Source organism: Arachis ipaensis, chromosome B07 (assembly GCF_000816755.2).
Source record: "Arachis ipaensis cultivar K30076 chromosome B07, Araip1.1, whole genome shotgun sequence".
NCBI lineage: Eukaryota > Viridiplantae > Streptophyta > Magnoliopsida > Fabales > Fabaceae > Arachis > Arachis ipaensis.
This window is the reverse complement of record NC_029791.2, coordinates 9,024,114-9,032,456: the sequence shown is the minus strand read 5'-3', so window position 1 is coordinate 9,032,456 and position 8,343 is coordinate 9,024,114. Positions and strand designations below refer to the sequence as shown.

Genomic DNA, 8,343 nt, shown 5'->3' with positions numbered 1-8,343 from the left:
CAAATCTTTAATTTTATAAACTATTAAATATCAAATAATATATATAATTTTACAATCATTTCAATAAATTTATAATTTTTAAAGACAAAAAAAATTATAATTTTTAAATTCACAAAAATTAAAGTCATTATAATTATAAATACGTAATAAACATAATTATAAACCAAATTTTTTGAAACAAAATAATAAAATAAATATTATCTAAAACAAAACAAACATTGTCCAACACATATAATTAAACATTTTCAAGTTAATAATCAATCAAACATAAAATATAATCCAAAATATAATTTAGAACATCTTCAATTATCATCTTCATCCTCTTGTAGATCAATAACATCATAAAAATTTATAAAAAAAATGGTCCTAACAAAAAAATGCCTGGTCCGGCAGGAAGCTCGTCCTACCCCGCCGAAACCCGCCAAAACCCACAGATTAGGTGGTGCGAATTAGGCGGGCTTTTAAGTTTGGCAATCTCAAATTTTAAGTTTAATCTACTTTTTTTGGCAGATTACGCAGGCTGACCCGACGGATTTCGACCCATTTACTACCCCTACTAACCACTAACTCTCAACTATTTATCATTTTAATATTTCTTATAAGAATTTTTTATATTTGTTACTGTATTATATAAAAAAATGAATTTTAGTAGTTATAATAATTATGTAAATCTTGTTAATATTAAAGTCACATTTTTTTTATATTTTAGTAATTTTTTAATACAATATACAAATGAACTTATAAAAAATATAAATATTAAATAAATATTACAATATTGCCTTGTATGGAAAAACATGTAACAGAAATTCAGGAAACGGTTATTAAATGGACATAAAAAAATCAACACAAGCTTATTAAAGCAAGAAATGAAGAGAAAGCTCAAGATCAACTGAATCTAAATGCGTGAGAAGCATCAACCGGGACGATAGTAGCATTCAAGCAAGAGAAATTTTAGGTAGCAACAATTTTGTCTTATTTTTGCCTTATATTTCACCAAACACTAATTTAAAGTAAACACTCACATACACTAATTTAGTGTTAGCTTGTAACATTCCCCTACGAGTAGTGAGAGTAGGGATGTCAATGGGCTGGGCGGGGCGGGGCATGTCTCTCTGCTCTTCGTTTCCGTTTCCAGAATTAATCCCTGTTTCCGTCCTATTTTTCGTCATGAGGAATAATTGTCCCATTTCTGTTTTTCGTATTCTCTGCGTTTTTCGCGGGACTCCATTCTCTATCTCCTTATATTTAACATTTATATGAAAATTATAATAAAAAATATCAAAAAAACCAAAAAACAAACTATAAAATATTATTACAAACACACAAACATATCTTATCCAAAGTTATATATCCAGAACTATAACATAGCAAATCATAATTTATAAAATAAAATCTTAAATAATAGGATTATGATTTTTCAATGAGTGAAATTACAAAAAAAAAAACCTATATTAGAAATAAAGTAAGGGTTATTAAATAAGTTGAAAAATTCGAAAAATTATCGGAGATAGAGTGGGGATTCCCGATCGGGTTCTCGCGCGCCTGTCTCGGGAGAATTTCGCTCCCCATCCTTATCCTCACGAAAAAAATTTTCCACCGTTGGAGCCCAATTCGAAATGGTTTCCGCAGAAATTCCTAAGTGAGAAGATTTTTAACACCCCTAAATGAGAAGGACAAAAAACCAAAGGACCAGCGGCATAGACAACAGCCTCATACTTACTTCCCGCACCGCCGCGCAAGAGCTTGTTCTTGTTTAGCGAAGCGGGGCGCCACTGAGGCCATAGCTCACATTGGAGAGTAGACCACAGGTCTCAAGAGGAGACCACACAAGCTTAATAGAACTAAAAATAATTGAAAAAAATCAAAATAAAATATATTTGATATTAATATTTTTAATACATAAATAAATACATTAATATTAAGTATATATTTTAAATACAATATTTATAGTAAATAATTCTGCCAATGAGTAATAGCTCAAATGGCATAGTCTTCCCATATTCAATTAAGAAATTGCGGGTTCGAGTCTTCTATCTTTGGTAAAAAAAAAAAATAAGTAGAAATAATTCTCTTAACGAGATATTTAATTTCCACAAATTAAAAATAAAAATGAATAGATAATCATACAGAAATAAATTAGCATTGAGACTGATAATGTGATATTTGAATGAATGTAGCTCGAGAAAAAAAAAATATTGTTAAACTATAATATAAAGATCAGTCACCAAAGAAAAACTATAATATAAAGAGAAGAAAAAGAATTAATAATATGATAACATTTGTGATTATACGAGAAGATGCAAGTAATTATATAAACTTTTAAGGATAAAATAATATAACTCACTAAGTTTTTTTTTTTTTTACCAAAGATAGTAGACTCGAACTCGCAACCTCTTAATTGAATATGGAGAGACTATGTTATTTGAGTTATAACTCATTGGTCTAACTATACTATCACTTATCACTGGATTTTGAGATATCATGTCTTAGAAATGACATGTTAATCTTCGGTTGACCTTGAAAGATGTAAATACAGTAGCAAACATCATGACAAAGACTGTAATGAGGGTTATTTCTCTCCAAGTGAAACTTCCATTGCCTTAAAAGGAGTTTGAGAGTAGTATTTAATGAGACTGCCTTTCTTAAGCAATTTCTTATTTTTTATTTTTTATTTTTTAGTTTTTATTTATTTTTTTTTAAGTAAAAAAAAAAACGGAAGATAATTAATGATTTAGAATTAATTTTTGAAAAGGATTAAATAATTAATGAGAAACGGGCTGTTCAAATCACTTTATTAGCAAATTACAGATTTTACAGGTTAGTTTCACCCTACTCCTTCACAGCTTCACTTAATCAGCGCCTCCAAAACCCTAAGCCAACAAACCCTGCTAAACCTACCACAAGAGCTCCAACCCTCTTCATTTCCAGAGCGTTGCCACTATCGCCGCCTGACCGCCAGCATTTGCCGTCGCTGCCCGTCGAAGGTCTCGTCGGCCATTGTTTCGTGGATCCCCTCCCCCTCTTCGTTGCTTGGTCTTCCTGGATTCGTTGGCGTCGCAGCTTCCGTCATCATCGGCAACGCAGTCTCCGTGGTCATCACTCCAAGCTCACTCCTCCATCACCAAAAGTAAGTCTTGATTAGCTTTCCTTCACCTTATTACTGCATTTCTTTCCTTAGCTTCCTCTTTCACTGTTGTTGCTTCTACTTAAGTTATGATTATTTATCTGACAAAACAAAAAGTTTATATTGACCAAGTTTTTTTTTCTTTCCTTTTAATGTTTAACACTTTTTTCTTTCTATCTAATAACATGATTCCCCAAAATTGCTTATTGCTTTATGTTTCTGCTTCTGCATCTCCTCACTGTCTGGAATTTGGAATATTGGATCTGGGGTACTACTTGTTGGTGAAAATTATTTTTTTTTGTTTGGGTTCTGTTTTTCCTATCTTCTAATGAATTCCTCATCCTTTTGTAATTAGAAAGTTTGTGTACTATGTGAATTCATCATCTCCCTCACTGTTCAACATCCCAAATAATTACCTTTTGAGGAAATTGTGTTTCTTTTCCTTCTTATTTCCCTCAAACATAATGTTCTTCGTTCCAGATATTTTTCTTATTAGCTTGACACTAAAAATATTGTTGCTTATTAGCATGAATTTATTCACTTATGTTTGGTGTGCTTATTCATCATTGTGATTAACTCCCAATTTTTTTTGCCAATAGAGGGAAAAAAAGGAAATAACTTTGAATTTACTTTATCAGAAGCTATATTTTTGTTTTACTGGGTATAATATATAATACAAAATCTGAACATATACATAAAAGGTGTATGATAAGATGATAACCCACCAAATTGTTTCATTTAATTCCTAATGGATCTATCTACACGTTCTATCAAATACTCTTAATTATGAGTGAACTGTTTTGTCTACAGATTACTGATATTTATATATATGGACATGGTCCTCCAAAAAAGTGTTCTGCTGAATCATTCATTGGTCCCTGTCCTTCCCTAGCCACGAGTCTTTCTTCATATTTGTTTATCCACCTTAGCTTTGTGTTGGAATTGAGACCCATATTGTCTTTGATGCTAATCTGCTCCATCAATTCCAAATTTTAATGATACCAATGCATGGCCTGTGTTTGATTAATTAATAGTCACTAAACTTAACACTCATCACTAAACCAAAGTTATTGTAAGTATTAGTAAAAATGTAGCTTCATTTTCTTATAATTTTTCAAAATTGCATATAGCATAGAGAACAACATATTTATTAAATTGATCAAATTTAAGAGTCTCAAATAAAATTACTAATTTTCAATCCTTCTAGCTACTAGTTCCCAAGGTAACTAACCCCATATGCTTAGTTTTTGTTCCACTCCACATGTTCTAGGTAGATTTTTTTTAATAAAATAAAATAATTAATATAGTAAATCTTATGATAAGTGTCATGCAAGAATTGTGTTGTCCACCTTGTGCCACTTCTTTGGAGGAACACAGTAGACCCACCTATGTGTATATATTTCATCAAACCCTATGCTCTCAGGAGGGAAGAGGGCACAGCCACTAATGGGGACCTTGTGTTTAGAGTTGTTTCTCTCAACTTTAACAAAATTAATGGTTCTCTTGTACTATTGGCCAATCACCCTTTGAAAGCAAAAGCTCACTAACAAAACAAATAAATAATACTATAAATAGTTTAATAATTTTGTTCTTTTTCTTTGTTAGTTTTGAATTCAGATCATCAACAAAGGATAAGGTATTAGTAGAGAACATGCTTCAGCACTTAGGCTTCTGACACTGATTCTTCTTTTTGTGTTTATACTAATGATGCCACTAAGGGGCTTATGCAATGAGACCATGTGAGAAAAATAAAATTTTAATTTCACTTTAATTAAAGTTACAAGTTAATAATGTTTCTTTTGGGGGTTATCATTAATGTCACAACCCATTGGGAATTGGATTAAGCGTAGCAATAATATGCAATATATAATTGTGATTTGGGAATAACTAAATTGCAATACCATGTGATCTCACTCCTGTATATAGTGGTTTCAGTGTTGTAGTGTATATGATAACTACAAAATTATTAAAGGTGATCTTAACATGTAATATACATAATTAAGCATTCTTTTATTTATTTAATTCTAAAAGGCAACTAGTATTTAATTATATTATGCTTTTTATTTGATCCATGTCTCGCCTGCATGGTTATATCTTGGTGAGCATATTTATTGTCATGTGTCATATATTGATGTCAAAAGTCAAATATGTTTATTGTACAATGGCCATTAATATTCCTTTGTCTTCAAACTGTTTTTCTTTTTTTTTCCCCTTTTCATTTATTCAAAAAAACTTAATGTATCTTCTCTATTTTTTTATAACTCAATTAACATTAATATTTTTTTAATTTGATTACATTTTTATAGTATAGGCTGATAAATTAATTTGAGTTTATTTTAAATTTGAAAAATTGAATGGGGTTTATATATTTAAAGCCTCCATCAAAAAGCTGAAAGTGATCAATTGAAGATTTTTCAGTTCGCACGGAGGCGAAAAGGGATAGGGTTTATCCCATCGAAACCTTTGAAGGATTAAGACAAATTTGTTTATTCACTTTATTGTTATTCTTTTCCCATCTTGTTTCGCCCAATTTTTTTGTTTAATCCATTATCAATGTTACGAAACAAATAAAAAGATGCTTCAAACACACCGCATCATTAGTTTGTGATGCCGACTTAAAGAACCAAACAATTCTCTGTTTTTGTCTGTCTTCTATCTTTTAGATGTTCAATTTTTTGTATTTGATTGTAAGAAAATATCTTAGAATAAATAAATATATTTTAAAAAAGATCTTCAATCAAATACCCAAGCATACGTTGCGGAGTTGCTGAAGGTTTGAGTTTTTGTGTACTATTGAGTTTTACATTGTTCTTCTGCTAATTGTCTAATGACCTTATGTTGTGTAAAGGATTAATCAAATGCCTGGGAAACCTTGGTACACCATTAGTAGTGCAGCTAGAACTGATGCTGCCCCTGATTATCAAACTCAAGCTAGTTTGGTGAGTTAAGTAATGTTGGTTTGAGCTTGAAATGTTGATTTGCCTTAGTATAGATTTTTAGTCTTCATCATTTGTGGGAATACTGAATATGGTTGGTTGATTTCCTAACTAATTTGATTTTAACTCAAGGATGGAATGACGGATACGGGAGCTAATACTTCAAGTGCACAGCCACGTGCTAGAGCGCCCCCACTTCCGCATTCTTACAATAGTGCTCGACAATCTCGTGTTAATGCTGTACCATTTCGACCACCGCGCAATGAAAGACGGCTGGCTCCGTCAAGTGACATGGGTGACACTCGAGCTCCAGCAACACGCACAGAGCATTGGGATCGTGATGAAGTTGTCGATGTCTATTCGGAAGATGAAGATTATGACCCAGAGACGGATGAGGTTGAGTCGTTCGATGACCATGTCGACGACTTGTTTGCCGGACAAGAAGCTGAACATCAGGGCAATGCTAACAGCCACAAAGACATCGATTTTTGGGAAGTTGATGTCATTGGTATCATTTTTTGCCCGTATCTTAGAAACTATAATTAATCTTTTCCTTGAATCTAATTCTCTGGGTAACTCTAATGTTGTACGCTTTTTTCCTTCCTTAGAAAATGGCTTGACACAACAGAAGGAGATTGCAGAACTTAAGGCACAGTTAGCAGAACTAAAAGCAGAGGTAGCAGAGATGAAGGCAGAGGGACAGATATTGGAGAGTTTGTTAGCAGAGATGAAGGCAAAGAGACAGATAATGGAGAGGTTGCTAAGATACTTAATCCAGCAACAAGGAGATAATTTGCCACCTGACATAGTTGCAGATCTAGATTCTTTGGGAAGTGCATGTAATTTTTTCCCCATATCTTAGAAACTATAATTAATATTTTCCTTGAATTCTAATTCTCTGGGTAACTCTAATGTACGCTTTTTTCTTTCCTTAAAAAACGGCGTGACATAACAGAAGGAGTATCAGAAGAAGATTGCAGAACTTAAGGCAAAAGTTGCAGAACTAAAAACCAAGGTAGCAAAGGAGAAGGCAAAAAGACAGACAATGGAGAGTTTGTTAAGATATCTATTCCGTCAACAAGAAGATAATTTGCCACCTGACGTAGCTGCAGATCTAGATTCTTTGGGAAGTACACCGACCTTATCCCGTGCAAGATCATCTTCTGGCACTAATGATCTACATGATAAATCATGAGTTTGAGTCAACAGAAATAGATACACTTGAATCTGATCACTTTTTAATTGTTCACTGTTTAATTACTTTTGCATTATTTATTTCTAGTTTATGTCATTGATGCACTTAGGACAAATTACTATTATATATATTGATTTTTGTGTATATATTTTCAGTATTTTGGTTTTTAGTTTGAATGATTCTTTATTTTATTAAATTAAAGCAACACACGTAGTGGAACAACGTAAAAGGAATTAAACAATTGATCATATATTAAAAAAATTAGTTTAAAAAAACTGTAATGCATCATTTGGCTGGCGGTTACGAATCCGCCGCCATAATAGAAACAATGTATTTTGGTAGTTGAGATTTTGCGCCGGTTATTAACCGCCGCAATATACAAGTAGGCTTGGTTACGTTTTTGGTAGCATTTAGAACTGCTGCCAAACCAATGTGCGGCAAAATATCAACTAGTAGTGATTATTCCAACCGTTACTATAAACTGCCGCTAAAGGTTTTGTCGCTCCCTATCTTGGAGCGGATTGGCAAGTGCCGCTATCCGACTCCATAACAGCTGTCGGATGTGGTGTAATGTGTGTTTTTGTATATTTAAAAAAAAAGTCCGACTAAAGCAATTCGTCTCCTACAGATTGTTAGCCTCCAAAACTTTACAAAATACCACAACATCCAATAATGAAACATTACACCAAAACTAACCCAATATCCAAAAAATGAGCCAATTAGTTACTGTTGGGAGTGAAAAAAAAATTTTTTCAAGAGTATTTGTTTATTGTGTTTACTATTTTTAAATAAGTTATCATACTTTTTAACAAAAAATAGAGAGAAAATTAAAGTAAATGATAAACATGTATTGAAGTCGTTTTTACCTAATACAAGAATAACACTATTTATAGGGATATTACCAACTAACCTCATAAATATTTATCTACTAACTACTAACTTTCAACTACTTATCATTACTTTAATACTTCTTATAAAATCTTTAACAGCTAAATTATAAGAAATTTTTTGTATTTGTTATTGTATTATATAAAAAAAAGAATTTTAGTAGTTATAATAATTATACAAATATTGTTAATATTAAAGTC

At 31.9% G+C, this 8,343-nt stretch overlaps 1 protein-coding gene across 2 annotated transcripts; it reads left to right on the top strand.

Moving 5' to 3' along the window:
* Nucleotides 2,812–7,411, top strand: LOC107609365. Of its 2 annotated transcripts, none has more exons than XM_016311313.2 (5): nt 2,812–3,127; nt 5,973–6,063; nt 6,193–6,568; nt 6,669–6,899; nt 7,016–7,411. In XM_016311313.2, coding segments are annotated over exons 2-5 (690 nt in total). In that variant the 5' UTR covers nt 2,812–3,127; nt 5,973–5,982; the 3' UTR covers nt 7,018–7,411. The 2 variants fall into 2 exon arrangements, with proteins under 2 accessions (XP_016166799.1, XP_016166798.1); XM_016311312.2 differs by having other exon boundaries at nt 6,996–7,411.

Excerpts from the sequence above, each read along its gene's own strand:
- LOC107609365 (XM_016311313.2), top strand. The coding sequence starts at position 5,983 with ATGCCTGGGAAACCTTGGTACACCATTAGTAGTGCAGCTAGAACTGAT. Across the intron at positions 6,064-6,192 it reads ATCAAACTCAAGCTAGTTTG|GATGGAATGACGGATACGGG; the intron begins GTGAGTTAAGTA and ends TTTTAACTCAAG. Across the intron at positions 6,569-6,668 it reads TTGGGAAGTTGATGTCATTG|AAAATGGCTTGACACAACAG; the intron begins GTATCATTTTTT and ends TTCCTTCCTTAG.